A 16234-nucleotide genomic window follows, 5' to 3' on the forward strand; every position below is an offset into this window, starting at 1 on the left:
TTTATGTTGTACATTCTAAAGTGAATGAATGTTGCGATTATATTACAAGCAGTGTGATGTAATTATTACAATCCATTTATGATGAGAAATTGCTACAAACTAATTTAGTGAAAAAAATTAGGGTAAATAATTAGTAGGGTTTAATAGTTAGACTTAATTCTCAGTGAAGTTTTATCAATTCGTCATTGAAATTAGTCTTAGTAAAATGATCGTTAAAAATGATTTTTTTTATATTTTCTAAATATGTTGTTAAATTAACAATTAGTGACATTTTTCTTTGACAATTTTTTTAAATTGTTGCTAAAATGTACAATTAGTAACGTTTTATGTGACAAATTTTTTGAACTGTCATTGAAAATTGATAATTAATAACTTTTTTTAATAATGTTTGATAAAAATGTCGTTAATTATCACAATACCTATTGAATAATAAATGTACTTTGCATGGAAGTCTCTCAAAAATGATATGTTGTAATGCTTGCTTTTGCACATATGAGAAAATCACTCTCTACGGACAAAAGGTCTTGACAATGTGAGCTCTATTGCCCGATTGCCTTATCTGGGGATTACATATTTTATTTAAAAAATTAAAAAATCATTATAAGTTGTTATATCATTCTCTCTATTTTTCTATATATTTTTTTGTAGAAAGTGTAAAAATTACTAAAATAATATATTTTCAGACAGTATTTATCCTTGATCCAACTTGATTTAAAATCGAGAAAGATATGATTTCATGGCTCTCTTGCAGAATGGAAGTGGGACTCCATGAAGGCTATACTTGAGAATGTTGCCTTGCTTATAAAGCACTATTTGAATTTTTATGATTTTCTTTATTAGTATCTTGAGGTCCATCGATGTGTATGTAAAGAAATCGTTTTAGTAGCAACCATCAGACAAATAAAACAAAATTAACTCGGTAAAATGTTATGATTATGTTAGGTACATTATAACAATATATAATATACCTTTGTTGATAAAATATATATATATATATATATATATATATGAATAAAGATTAAGACTCCCTTTCTCCCCCACCCCCTTTGTTTTTTGATTGGTCATTTTTTTTTTCTTCTCCTCCAATCACTACCCACCATGTGTGTGTGGTGGTGGGGGTTAAAGTTTGAGGGGGTCTAAATCACTGCTGTATATATATATATATATATATATATAATATTTTTTTAAGTATGCACATTATATTATATGTAGGTAAAATAAATAAATAAATAAAATAAAATAAATTGGAAATGACGTAGGGTAATGTAGACTGGGGCCGACCTTGAGTTTTTCCAAGCCCAAAGAAAACTTCAAAAATGAAATCCCTCTCTCTATGTCACACACAATGTAAATAAAATGATTAAATAAAAATTATATGATAAAAATTTAGTTACACAGATTAGGAAAAGAAATTTTTTTTATAAAAATTAAAAATAATAAAATATGAATAATGTTAGAGGCCTTTAAAACATCTTTTTAAATTTACCTACAATAACATGGTATGAAATTAATTAGTTGATTGAAACTTAAACAAATTAACTGATATGTAAAGTGCACGGCATTAGAAATAAATTTAGGGGTTATATTTTAGGGATCTTAAGTATTTTTCAATAAAAATTGAACCAACTGTATCAATTAAATATTATTTTTCTTGCCTTTTTAGAAATAAAATTAGAATCAAACTTACATAATTTAACTTCTCTATTATTTGCTTTTCAGTTGGTAATATAGCCAATTCCTTCAAAAAAATTTGACATTGGTGACTGATAAGATTTAATCAATGTACTTTGAAAAAATATTTCTCCCAAGGCATTTGTAACTAAATATTATAGTCCTATTTGGTAGGGCTTATTTCCAACTTATTTCAGCTTTTAACTTAATTTAAGCTATTTTGATGTGTTTGATTCAGCTTAACAATACAGCTTATAGCTTTTTGTAAGTCAAAAATCAACTTATTCTTTGAGTGGGGGAGGAGAAGCTTAATTTATAAGTAAAAAATCAGCTTATGTTCACAGCTATAAGGTATAAGCTGTTAGGCTATAAATTATAATAACTTTTTCACAGCTCTACCAAACGAGACCTATGTAAACAATCTATATATTTAAAAAACAACAATTCATTACTTAGTTGAATACTTCAATTCATTTTTTCGATATTTAGTTGACCATCTATGTAACTATGAAGTTAATGATTCAATTATTAAAAAGACAAATATTGATACAACTTTGCTATGTATCCTTATTAAATTATCAATTTTTTTGCAAATTATACACAAGGAGAGGGCCCCACACTCCTGTAATTGATAAGAAATTTGATAATTCAATAGGAATCTCTATTATTTTTTATGTGGATAATTTTTCTCCCGTAATAGGAACTCTTTATTATGTTAATTGTTGGGTTGTTTGTGGTGTTATTAATTTCTTTTTTATTTTTATTATGGGGTTCTTTGATAGATTGGTTGTTGGACTATTAGATATTATGTGTTGTATTGTGATTAAACTATAATTGTCTACTTAGATATAATTATCTTATATTTTTAATCTCTTATCAATTGAAAAAAAAAAAAAAAATCATTTTTTTATTTGATTATGAATTTTGATAAGTCAGAGTGTGCCCTATTTTTTAGTCTACATAAACTACAGAGTCTACGATGGTTAAAATTGTTTGGGGCACGTAAATTTTGTCAAAATTTGAGGACTCAAGAAGGTTGTCTTGTTTGCCTTAGCTTAGGGCTACACTAGTGTGGATTATAGAAAGTTTGATTGTCGCCAACCACCATTTACAAGCGAAAATCACCTCCAGCCACATCTTGTCAAAAATCACCTTCACCCGCCACCCCTAGTCACCACCTCTGGTGGCAAACAACCTGTATGAAAGAGTTCAAGAATGTCGTTGAAAAATTCGAAGATCTTCGAAGATCTTTGAAGAACAATTTCGAATTCTCTAGAAGATAATGAGAGGTTTAGATTCTTCAATAGTCTCAACTCAAGAACACAAAAGTGAAGGAGATGATGGAGATAAAAAATTGGATGAAGAAGAAGGCAAAATGGCTAGAGAGAGAATAATGGCAAGACTCTCCCATGGATCTCTCACTTCACTTTCAAGGTTGATAATGGAGAAGGGAAATTAGTTCTTTCCCAAGAGTTAATTCTCCAAAATCCATCCCTTGTAAAGCTATGGGTGGGTGCTATTTATAGGCACCTCATGATGTAGGATGGATTCTCTCTAACCACCTTGTCCAAGGAGGTGACCTCTCCGAGGATGAGGAAAACCCCGAAGAGGAGATCAACCTCTCGGCGAACCCTTCTTCTTAGCCACACCTAACCAATGATCCCCAATCATTCCAAAGGGCCGAGGTAGTCCTAGAGGACCCCCCCACCGCTAAATATTGCCGAGTCTCATGGACCCCCCGGAGTCGTGCCACCTCGACCCGGGTATAGGCTAGTTTAACCGAAGAGTGAATTTATCTCCACTCACCGTCCTCGGGATCGGATCCTTTGTTCAAACTCCATTACGCCCATAGTTCTGGTGCATAGATCCCGGAAAGCTCCAAGCCCGCAAATGTTTTGAGACTCATTAACGGAGCGACTTCTAGATTGCATTTGAATCCGTTCGAAGCCAGGTGCTTCAGGTCTCTAGGTTCGTGGATCCGAACCCTTTCGAGTCCGAGCCCGAGTAAGTCTCTAAGTTCGTGAATCCGAACCCTTTCGAGGCTTAGAGCGATTCAGCCTGTTTGATGACAATAAATCCGGGCCCACCAACCTTCAACCATTGGGCCTAATTAATTTAGTGGGCCCAAATTAGCTCCTCTTATACAACCATATTCAACTACCATTTCCGACCGTTGACAAGCACCTTTGCACAATCAACAATCACCTTTAGCCACCTCCCACCAACGAAAAACCAACTCTTACCAGAAAATCACCTCTAGCAGCTAACAAACAACTCTAACAACCATCTTTGACTATCATCAACTACCTTAGGACGCACCTCCCATTGGCCACCTCTCTCGTTTGTTTTCAAAACAAGTTAATAAAATAAATGTGTACCAAAAATATTTTTTTTATACCAAAAATAAACAAAAACATGTTTAAATTTTTATAAATAAAAAATAGTAAATTATAAATGTTACAAAACGATACCTACATGTCAAGAATTTAAAATGCATGATGTAAATTCAAACTTAGTGTTGTAAGAGTTACACTCAAAATAATCTACATGTTGCAAATTCGCAACACTAGAAGATTTATTTTTAAGTAGCATAGCTGAACCAAGTATGGCAGACCATCTTGTATTCAAAATTTCAAGCACAAGATGGGCACAAAAATGCTAACGGAAAACCTATTGTGTTTGATTTGCTTTTGGAATTATGATTCTAAAGGTAAAATTTTCAAATCACTTTTTAAAATTTATAACCAAACACACAATTCAAAATTTCTCAAAACTCAATTTAAAAATTAATTTCAAAACTCATAACCGAACACACAACTCAAAACTCTTTTCAAAACTATTTTGATGATATAGTGTTGAAGATGATTAGTAATGCGATTGTTAAATTATTTTTATAAAAAATCTAAAATATATTTCAAATAAGAGGTTACAATTGCAAAACAATAATAATAATAATAATAAATAAATTTGCACTATTCCAGTCAGCCGGCCGGACGTTCGGGAGGATGTCCGAGTGGACGACCGGGTAGACCCAATCCGCTCTTTTCAAAATTTAAAATTCAAAAATTCCCTTCAAAACTCATAATCAAACAAATTTTCTCTTTTCAAAACTCAACTCACAATTCCATACCTAAATCACAAGTCCAAAAAGAGAATGACAATTTCAAAACTGAACCAAACGCAACCTAGATTGCGTACAGAGAGGGTAGACTTGGTGCAACCGACAGTCATGGAACCCAATTCTATGCTCACAAAAGGATTATGTTGCTGGTTTCCAGAAACAAAATATGCATGAGAATCAGTTTCTCTCACTCTCTCTCTCTCTCTCTCTCTAATTGGCATGCCATGCAATCATGCAAACTTCACTATATAAAGAGTTGACAAGGTAAGTTCCAAGCAAAGCATAACAATGGCTGCACCAAAATGGAAATACTTGGCCTTCATTCTTCTATTAAGCTTTCAACAATTTACTGCACACAGAACCCCACCCAAAGCTCCTTTGGCCGATAATCCCACTCATTACATTCTAGAAAGACCGGCCCCTCCTTCCTCTGCTGATCTCGCTCATACGGTTCCACCACTAGGTGATGATGATCCACCAACACCACCCCCTTCTCCCTCCGTTGATCACACTCATAATGTTTCAGATGGCATTGTCCCTCTTGGTGGTGGTGGCGGTGGTTTACCTAGTATTGGTGTTGGTAGTGAAAGAGGCGAAGGCTGGGGTAGTGGAGGCGGCGAAGGCTGGGGTAGAGGAGGCAGAACAGGCTGTAATGGAGGCGGCGAAGGCTGGGGTATTGGCGGCGGTTCAGGCAGTAGTGGAAGCAGTGGAGGCTGGGGTATGGGTGGTGGTACTGGCGGTAATGGAGCCGGCGAAGGCTACGGTCGTGGCACCGGCGAAGGCAATAGTGGAAGCGGTGGAGGGTGGGGTAAGGGTGGTGGTACCGGTGGTAGTAGCAGCGGTTCAGGCGAAGGCTGGGGTAGTGGCCATGGTAACGGTGGAGGTACTGGCAGCGGTGGAGGCTGGGGTGGTGGAGGTGGTAGTGGAGGCAATATCCCTAGTTATGGGACACCTCCTTTCATCCCTGGTATGCCTCCACCTTTTGGTGATCCCTTCCACTGCACACCAATGAGTTGCTTAGCAGGAAACACCAAAGCTTGTGAACAGGGATTTAGTCTGCACTTCTACCCACCAATGTTAGATGGCAAGAACCATGGAAGCAATGGTAAGGATGGCATGGCACAGGAGTCAGGCTAGTTAGTCCTAGAATCTTGGTATTGATACCAACTGCTGTGATTTACTACTAAATTTATTGTAATAAAAAGACCACCAAATCCAATTTCAATAGAAGTGCCATTACTAATCTCATCAAAAGCAGTGCTATTCAAATCAACAGTCGCCTTGGAAATGATTGACATATCGGGCACTGATCGTAGAAATTTAACATATAAAGAGAAAAAGAGAATTGTATTATTGATTGATATTTGTAATTGTTGAATTATTGAATGTTACAATGATTCCTATATATAGAAGAGTAGGTGGTAGTAGGTGGTACATGGAGTAGGTAAAGTGGAGGTGGTAGGTGGAGTAGGTGAAGTGGAGGTGGTAGTGGTGTAGTGGGTTTAGTGGAGTAGGTGAGGTGGTAGTGGTGTAGTGGGTTAGGTTTAGTGGAGTAGGTGAGGTGGTAGTGGTGTAGTGGGTTAGGTTTAGTGGGTGAAGTAGGTGATAGGTTTTAACAGCCCCCCGCAAACTCAAGGGAGATAGGAACTAACCAACTTGAGTTTGGAGAAAGTAACAAAACAAGAAAATACATAAAAAATAAAAGAGGATAGGAGACACTGTATGGTCGTGTCAGACCGTTGTAGAAGACCGATGTAGAAGACACTGGCTCGTGTCGGACCGATGTAGAAGACAGTTTATGGGGTCATGTCGGACCGTTGTAGAAGACAGTTTACGAAGTCTTGCTGGACCCTTGTAGAAACTAACCGGAATCAATGTCGGGACAGTTTACAGAGTCTTGTCGGACCCATAAAGGAGCTAACCGGAATCAATGTAGGGACAGTTTACAGAGTCTTGTCGGACCCATGAAGGAGCTAACCGGAATCAATGTCGGGACAGTTTACAGAGTCTTGTCGGACCCATGAAGGAGCTAACCGGAATCAATGTCGAGACAGTTTACAGAGTCTTGTCGGACCCTTAAAAAGTCGCACCCTCAAAAGGTGTGCCCAATTTTTCAAAAAAGGCGTGCCATCAAAAATGCGTGCCCAATCCATAAAAAGGCGTGCTATCAAAAGTTGCGCCCTCAAAAGGCGCGCCCACTTCATCAAAAGTCGTGCCCGACAGAAAGCGTCGAGCCATCAAAAGGTGAGCCGGAGACGCGGCGAGGCACGTGAGCGACAGGGCGGCGTGTCGGCCGCGTCGTCAGTGTCAATATAAACCAATGTGGAGGCGGAGGAAACCAAACCAGACTGAAACCTCTGAACTTGTCATTCTGAAACAATCTGTAAATACTCTGTATCCAACCCTTCTCGGAAACACTCAGCAACCCAAAAAACATGGCCTCTTCTTCCCGTTCAGCTACCCAGAACATGGCCTCATCTTCCCGTGGTCTGCTCACTCTCTTTCCCGATCTCAACGAGTCAACAGGAGAGATAACAGGTGCGGTGGCCCGTGAACCTCAACCAAACACCTCTGGTTTTGCTCCGTTGAACTTTCCGATGCGGTCGGTGGAGCAAAAAATGGCGGTGCAAATTGATATTGAGGCCAATCAGTATACTCTGAAGTCATGTGTGGAAACCATGACTGCGGTCACAAACTTGTCGCACCGGCTGCAGAGCAGGACAAATGAGGTGCAACAGTTAAACTCCCAGTTGGCTCTGCTCCAACGCATGTATAAGGATGCGCGAGCAGAGATAAGTGTGCTAAAGACAGAAAACAAGGAGCTAAAGCGGAAGGCCACCGTGATATTCCGATTTGGAGGTCCACCATATGCTGTAGTGGAGGAGCTTGGGGGAGTGAACGTGCTCGGCGGCGTAGGAAACACGGAGGCAGCACCGGCAAGGGCCGCCCAGGACGGAGGCAAGAAGAAGAGACCGGCGGCAGAGTAGAGAAGAAAAATCCCGCCTGTGGATGTGGTTGTTTGGGTTTGTTTTTTTTTTTTTTTTTTTTTGGTGTAAAATTGTGATCAGGGCGAAATCCCGATAGAAATAAAATGAGTGTATTGTGAAAATCCGAATGGCTTGAAGGTACAAGACTGAGTAGAAAAATTAGATGGAATGAATTTTTTTTTATTTTTTTTATTTTTAATAATAAAAAATTGAGGTTCAAGGAAAAGTTGGGCTGTGGAAAGAAGAAAAAGAAAAATTAGCACCCACGTGAGTTCCATCCAATTTTTTATATATATAAGATAAAAAAAAAAAAGGTTTGGACGGTGGAAAAATATTGAAAAATAGAAAAAATTATATAATATAGTTATCTCTTTGAAACTATATGCTGGTGTTGATCAAAAAAGTGGGCCAAATTACCAATACCGCCAATCTTGTAGACATCCTGAAGTGGGAGACGAAGAGGCTTGTCTGATGGCCTCTTGGGCTCTGTAATCATGTCGAGGGCATCAAGAAGGGTTGGGCCCTTGTACCATGTTACCGGTGTAGAAGACACTGTATGAGTGTGTATATAGACTGCCCAAAAGATATACATGGATATAAATATCGAGCCCTCAAAAGTCGTGCCCTATTTTGTGGCTTGGAATAGCAGGGGATTGAAACCAGACGCAAGGAAGGCCGGTGTCGCGACGGAGCTTTGGCAAAGGGACATCGACGTGCAAGCGGTGGTGGTCTCCGGCGACTGAACAGTAGTGCACTCAGAAAGGAAATTTCAAGGTATGTGTAGAAAAATTTTAGCAGATTAGGTTGAGGTCCGGCGGACGGCCAAGGCGAGGTTGCCGCCCGCCGGTGAAGCGAAAAATACTAAGTGCTTAACCTTGCTCTGATACCATGTAGAAATTTAATGTATAAAGAGAAAAAGAGAATTGTATTATTGATTGATATTTGTAATTGTTGAATTATTGAATGCTACAATGATTCCTATATATAGAAGAGTAGGTGGTAGTAGGTGGTAGATGGAGTAGGTAAAGTGGAGGTGGTAGGTGGAGTAGGTGAAGTGGAGGTGGTAGTGGTGTAGTGGGTTTAGTGGAGTAGGTGAGGTGGTAGTGGTGTAGTGGGTTAGGTTTAGTGGAGTAGGTGAGGTGGTAGTGGTGTAGTAGGTTAGGTTTAGTGGGTGAAGTAGGTGATAGGTTTTAACACTGATCGACCTGACAAATCGGTGGTTGACATGTCAATCACTTTTAATCCAATTGTCTGACCTGAAACATAATAGCACAAATGTTTCCTTCATTATCTTCACTTTAAATTGCTTTTACCTTGTGGGTTATCAAAGCTGGCTGACCAGTTCACTCTCACTCATGAAGATACAGCCCTTGAAAACATTGTGAAAATCCAGCACCATTTTTGTCATGTCCTGCTGCTTGCTGAGGCGAAGAGAAAGCAAAACATCATATATAGAGCAAAAACAAAACATCATACATATTGCTTCAAAAAAAACACCTCTTATTTTCGTATGCAACAATTCATTTCCGGTTATCAGTATATCTGTAACATAGAGAGAGAGACAGAAGGAAAACATCATCAGTGGAGCTACAAGCATATCATTATAGAAAATTAGTCATACATAGTGACTGTGGCCTATTTTAGTCTAAAAAAGAGCGACATTTCAATTGATATAAGCAACTGTACAACCGTAATTCATTGGACTTTCCTGTTCGAACTTAGTAACACGTGGATGATTTTTCAATATTTCAATTGCACACTCCTTAATAACCCCAGTGCCCATTCCATGTATTATAAACAGAACTGAATTAGATCCTTTTGAACTGATGGCTGTGTTGAGGAAATGTGAAGCTTCCTCGACTCGCATACCGCGCAAGTCCACTGTGTTCTTTGATGTTTGCACCACAGGTCCATAAGAGACCTCTTTATCATTGCTGAACTCTGAAAGATTCCTCGCATTTTTTCTCGGCTGACCCTGTAATGTCAATTCCTGACAAGTTTAATCAATTTGCTAATCCAAAAAGAGAAGAGTTTTAGAACAGATCACCAAATGCACTATACAATCTCAATCCACGATAATAAGTTGTCAACAATAAATTTAAACTTACCATACCACAAATTCATCAAAATACATACCTGCCTTTTCATGTTTTGGACAGAACTTTTTGCAGCAATTGCATTCTTATTTCGAAGAGCTTTGATATTGCTTTTATTGACACGGATTCTGATTTTTCCATATTGCACAAGAACAGTGTTATCATCATCCAGAGCTTGAACTACAGTAGCCAACTTATTTCCTAACCCCTCCACGTGGACTTGCTCACCGATTTGTGGGGTATAAGAATTGTCATCTGTTTCTCTGACAGAGAAATCATCACTGGGGCAGTGTGCTTCAATAATGGATGCAATTGCAGACTCCGATTTCTTGATGAGCGAACTAAATTGATCAGCACTTGTGGTTCTAAGTTGACTCTCAAACTCTTGTATTACACTTTCTATCTGAGATTTTGCGGCTTTTAGCTCTCGTTTGACCTTTCGGGTTTCGTTCGCCATAAGAACTGCCTCACGCCTATCAAGATCCTCAGCCTCATCTCTAATCTTCATTTAGATATACACACACACAAAAATAAATAAAAAAATAATAATAATGATCTCATTAAGTAGAGGCAGCTGTAGAATGTACATTATAATCAAGCAACTTGAAATTCAGCCTTTCAATGGGAGTGTAATAACCCAGGTAGAGTCACTCTGTGCCTATGGCTAGCAATTGGATAAACAGCCAATAGCAGCTGGGGGGGGGGGGGGGGGGGGGGGGGGGGGTTGTTCTGCATTTCTTAACTAAGGGCAAGTTGCAGGTAGAGTCACTCTGTGCCTGTGGCTAGCAATTGGATAAACAGCCAATAGCAGCTGGCATTCAAATTGCGCTCCAAGGATCACTGCCTACATCTATAGTGGAAGAGTGAAACTCATTTTTGCAAGGACCTGACATACGAAACAGATCTATTGAACCAGGAGACCAGGAGAAACAGGGCCGAAGCCCATGAAAATTAACTCAACCAACCCTCAATCCTAACTATGCACAGTTGGCTACACTAAAGAGTTGTGTCTCAACTAAACCTTATGAGCACTACATCCCACAACCAAACTTTTAGAATCATACCTCACGATAAAGATTCATAATATCTGAACCAAGAGATGCAGCTCCCCTTGCTTGAGTTTCCAATCTGTTTTTTTCTTCCATTAACGACTGATACAGCAAACTTTGCCTTGTCTTCTGTTTTTCTGGCATCAACTTGTCCACCCATACTTGTGCGCGTTCAATTATTTTGTCATCAAAGCCAATTGATTTAGCAATACTCAAGGCATTTGAGTCACCTCTGCTTCCCCACAGAATCTGATAGGTAGGTTGTAAAGTCTCCAGCGAGAATTCCATTGCTGCATTCTCAAACCGAGTATCCCTTTCTTTGAGGCGAGTTAAATCTGCATAATGGGTAGTCACTACAGCTAAGTTAACCCTATCTTTTAAATACTGCAAGATGCTGGCTGAAAGAGCCACGCCTTCTGAAGGATCAGTCCCACTCCCAATTTCATCAATAAGGACAAGTGATTCTTTTGAGGCCACTTCCAACATCTTACATAGCTGCGATATGTGCCCACTAAAAGTCGAGAGATTTTGTTCTAGAGACTTCATTTGACAATAAGAGTTTCAGAACACAAATAGAAAGAGAAAACTAAAAGGAAAATCATGACATGCACATAGAGAGTAAATGTTTACCTGGTGATCTCCAATGTCAGCCAGAATAAGATCAAACCATGGAAGCCTTGGCTGCCTCTTAGCAGGCAAATACATCCCAGCCTTTGACATTACAGAAGCCAAGCCTAGAGTTTTCATCGAAGCAGTTTTGCCTCCAGTGTTAGGTCCTGAGATCACAACCACCTTGGTTGAACATCCAACTTTGATGTCAATAGGCACAGGAAAATCACATGAATCAGAAAAAGCTTCAGACTTCATTGCACCATTTCCCCTATTTAAGGGATCTGAACTCCCAGATTTGGATGCAATAAGATCTGGTGAATTTTTCAGAAAGGTCTCTAGGAGTAGTGGATGTTGTATAGCTTCAATATCTATTAACAAAGAAGAATCCGTTTCATAAGATTCAAAACCGTCTGTCGTTAAATTCGGACAGACACCATGCATCCACTGACCATGAGCAGCTCTTGCTAAAGCAAGATCAAGTTCAAGAATTCTATCCAACAAATACTTAATCTCTATGTTTGATTCAGCAATCGCAGATGTAAACAAGCTCAAAATGGCTTGCTCCTCCACCTTTTCAGAATTTGAAAGTCTTACTTCCAAATTATTCAACTCCACTGCTTCTTTGGGTTCCATAAAGTATGTTGCTCCAGAGCTGCTAATTTTCAGAACTATACCATCTGGAAGCAAAGATCTATGCGACGCCCTAATACCAACACACATCCTAGATCGACGCTTTGTTATTAGCGGTCTGTCAATACCTCCCCCCTGAAAAATCTGAGCTGATACTTTCTTCAACAGAGAATCTAGATTTTCCGTGTTCCTCTTCCTTTCAGACCTAATAATCTCCAAATCTTCACTAGCTCTATCAAGAATTATTGAAAAATTACAATCTATGCAATATCCTATTTTTTGCTCCAACTCACTCAGGAAATTGCAACTCCGAAGAATATCAAGCAGAGGCAAGTACCTGTTTGAATACGATAAAATAGATGCAACCCAATGAAACTTCTCATTAATACTCAAGTGGAATTCATGCAGCAGCTTCTATTTTCAGTTATGTGAAAGGAAAGGAAAAAAATGAGAATTGCACCAAAAAATGAAACATTTTCTTCAAAATCCTAACATAAATACCATGAAGGTCATCATTACAAATAATTTATGCTTCTCCCAATTGTGCCAGCTGCCAAACAACCAGAGCAAAGTACTGCTCAATAATCAATGGAATAGTCAATGGGGATGCATTTTCAGGTTGTAAGTCAACCAACCATTGAATACGTTCAAGATTCCAAATGCAAAATGCTATGCTATCAAGCAAGTCTACTTTAAAAGGTAAATTGATGAAAACTTTCTGATTCTAAAAATCTTTGAAATTGAAAATCAATCTGCTTATTCACCTGTTGTAGATTGAAATCCCTCAAGAGGCAAAGTAAAAAAGAGATAAAACAACCAACTATGGCTGCAAAGGAGCTAAGCTTAACCACATACTGGCCTGTTCTTGTTTTCTTGGTGATTTGCACTTAGTGCTCAAGTCAAGCCAAAGCTGCATTTCAAAATTAACTAGTGTCGAAGCTCAACGTGTTTCTATTTCGCCAAATTAAGTGCATTCACAATCTTAATCAGGCAAGCTAAATAACCTAATCATCACTCAATTTTGTATGAGTTGTCTCAAAACATAGTACTCCTGGCTTTATAAGTGCAACATAGTGATCAAAAGTAAACAATATGATCAAACTATTTAACCATTTCTTCATCACAAAATTGAAAAGCCCAACTCACACTTCTCCTTAAAACCCAGGTGTTAAGGAGAGGGAAACTGAAACCTTAAACCAGCATAGATGGGATAACTCCAGGCGATGTGGGACACATTGCAACACACCCTCCTGGACCACAAGATACAATAGCCGAACAAACGGCACACAAATCACAGGCCCAACCAAACTCTGATACCAAATTGAAAAGGCCAACCCACACTTCTCCTTAAAATCTAGGCATTAAGGAGAGGGAAACTGGAACCTTATAACCAGCACAGATGGGACAACTCCAGACAATGTAGGACACATTCCAACACATAATTCAATTGATTTGCGTCTGCCAACATTCAATTCAGAGTTCATTTTTTTCAGTAAAATTTCATAGAGGGCTATTTTGTATATATAGCCCAACAACTATGTTAATTTTCAGAAACCTAATTGAACAAAGTTTATGTCATTTAGGCCTGGCAACTAAACACTTGCACTCAAACCTTAAGTTTATGTCATTTAAGTTGTGAAAAAGCCTGAATGAGCTCCTTAGCCAAACTAAGTTGTTCACTAGCAGGCCCGGTTTATTTTGGAGACCAAAAATGAGCATTCAATAACTAAAACCTGTTTTGAGAGGTTTTTTACTAACCAAATTAGCATACAACTGTTCAAAACCTCAACCCTAATTTGATAAGGCAATTCTATTGCAACAATCAACAATATGCACAAAATCAATGTTCAAGATTGAAGGCACAAAGGTACTTTAAGATCTATGATACCACTTCCTGACAAAAACAAACATAAAGAAACAATTGTTTAACACAACATGGCAACCTCCCTCACATAATTCAGCAAAATACAAGGGTAATACATTCAGTGGCGAAACAACTTGAGGGATGGGGATGCCATGGCCCCCCAAGTTCTTGTAAATTACACTAATACCTCCATATTTTATGACATTTTTAAAATGTATATTCATATTGCCTCCTAACTTTTTATAAATCATTTTATTAACTCTTTATTTTATTAATTTTTCACAATGTATAATAAGGTGATCTTCAACTACTTTCCACACTAAATAGTATCAATATAATCTAGTCATTTTTATTTATAGAAGACGTGCATGCCACTTTTTTTTTTTTTTTTTATAAAAAAAATCAAAGAAACATGTATACTTTTTATTTACTAGATATTGTCAACCAAAAAAATGGTTTTATTAATAATTCAAAACTTTAGAAAACAATTTTTTTTTAAAAAAACATATTAAATTTATTTATTTTTATCATCATAAATTTTTTTTAACAACCCTAACATAAGAAATTATCTTATGTTAGTAATATAACCAAACCCAAACCAAATTAAGTCTTAAATCCCATCAAATCGAGTCGGGTACATGAATCTTTATTATCCACACGACTCTATCAAAGACCATTTAATTAGTCAAATTAAGAATTTGGTTAGTAAAATTTAAGCGATTCATATTTCTATTCACTATACTAACCTACATCAATCCAGATTTGCCTGACACTTCTTTCTATTATCGTTGTATGGCATCTCTTCACTATTATCTCGGTCTCCATTGTATATGACCAAACTATCTCAATCGATTCTCAATCCGCTAATCTCTATTAGTAATGTACCAAAACTAAATTTACGCACACACCTTGGCCCTCCCTAAGCATAATTTCTGGTTCCGCCCTTGAATACATTTAAATCACTCCATATGTGTAAACTTGAAATCTAGCGTGCACACACACACTTACTAAGAAAAATGATCAAATTAAACATTGCATTGCATTGCATTGAATTCCATACATCACATGCCTATGCAGTTAGATATATATATATATATATATATATATAGAAAATTAATAATGGAAGCAAGAGTTTTAGCAATTATACCTTTCAGAAGAATCGCCATCGTGCAAAGCAAGCTCCTCCAGCTTCTCAAACAACTCCCTCGCCGATCGCAGAGTTCGTTTCACCGCGCAAAGCTCACTAATGGAGGCCAATTCACCGGAAACCGAAGATTTCACAATCTGCGACACATCTTCAATCCCGGAGAAATCCAACGGCCGAGGAAGCGCCACCGCGGCGGCAGTCTGGTCGAGAAGCTTGCGGCTCTCGTCCGGGGTCCACCCTATCGGAAGACGAGCGGTCTGGGCGGCGGCGAGGCCCATGGCAGTGGAAGTGAAAGCGGAGACTTGGTTGCACAGGGAGGGCCATTCTAGGGTTTCCAAGGTCTCGTTTTGGAGGGTCTCGGCCAGTCTGAGTCGGTGGTGGGTTGAGTCGGGAGTGGTGGCGGAGATAGAAATGGTGGGGCGGCGCGTGAGTGTACGGCAGCGATTTGGGGGAGGTGTATTGACGGTGGCGATGAAGGTGTTGCAGAGCTCCATTCTGATTTGAGGAGCAGCTGAATTTGAATTTCAATATGGCATGATTCGTGTCAGGAACAGAACACTGCGGTTTTCTACCTAGATTTTGGAGGGAACTTGTCGTTGCCCACTTGGCCCTCGGATCCTCGAGACTAAACCAGGAGCATCACAGTGTGATAGTTAAAAATGGAAAATGTCTCGTAGTTCAAATTTTGTGGCTTAAAAGTGACTCAAATGGCCAAAACGATGCCGTTTTGGACATTTTTATGTTGTTCTGTACTCAAAACGACGTCGTTTTGACCATTTGAGTCACTTTTGAGCCACAAAATTTGAGCTACGTAGCATTGCCGGTTAAAAAAATTGTGTTAAAAAAGTGCCTTATACGATAAAAAAATGATAAAAGTGAAATCTAAAAATGGAGACTTTTCTCAAATTAAGATAAGCTAAAACGTGATTGTGAATCACGCTTTCGTCATTGTTGTTGTTCTCTCGTAAAAAAATTTGTAAAATCGTAAAATGATTGTTACAAATTAGGTTTTTAATCAAGAAAGCGTGGTTTGTAACCACGCTTTTAAATAAATTTT

At 38.3% G+C, this 16234-nt stretch overlaps 1 protein-coding gene across 3 annotated transcripts; it reads right to left on the reverse strand.

Annotated features, from left to right (window-relative positions):
• Positions 1–6006: 6006 nt before the first annotated feature.
• LOC114287879 (DNA mismatch repair protein MutS, type 2) lies at positions 6007–15832 on the reverse strand. 3 transcript variants are annotated; one of them, XM_082887856.1, is made up of 7 exons: positions 15178–15832; positions 11555–12503; positions 10940–11464; positions 9916–10377; positions 9488–9769; positions 9277–9321; positions 6007–9200 (listed from the first exon to the last, which is right to left on the reverse strand). In XM_082887856.1, the coding sequence occupies exons 1-6, from the start codon at positions 15669–15671 to the stop codon at positions 9313–9315; spliced, it is 2721 nt and encodes a 906-aa protein (XP_082743982.1). In that variant the 5' UTR covers positions 15672–15832; the 3' UTR covers positions 6007–9200; positions 9277–9312. The 3 variants fall into 3 exon arrangements, with proteins under 3 accessions (XP_082743982.1, XP_082743981.1, XP_082743980.1); XM_082887855.1 differs by lacking the exon at positions 6007–9200 and having other exon boundaries at positions 9259–9754; XM_082887854.1 differs by lacking the exon at positions 6007–9200 and having other exon boundaries at positions 9259–9769.
• Between the last annotated feature and the right edge of the window lie 402 nt (positions 15833–16234).

Source organism: Camellia sinensis, chromosome 9 (genome assembly GCF_055761805.1).
Source record: "Camellia sinensis isolate YWXY chromosome 9, ASM5576180v1, whole genome shotgun sequence".
NCBI classification, from domain to species: domain Eukaryota; kingdom Viridiplantae; phylum Streptophyta; class Magnoliopsida; order Ericales; family Theaceae; genus Camellia; species Camellia sinensis.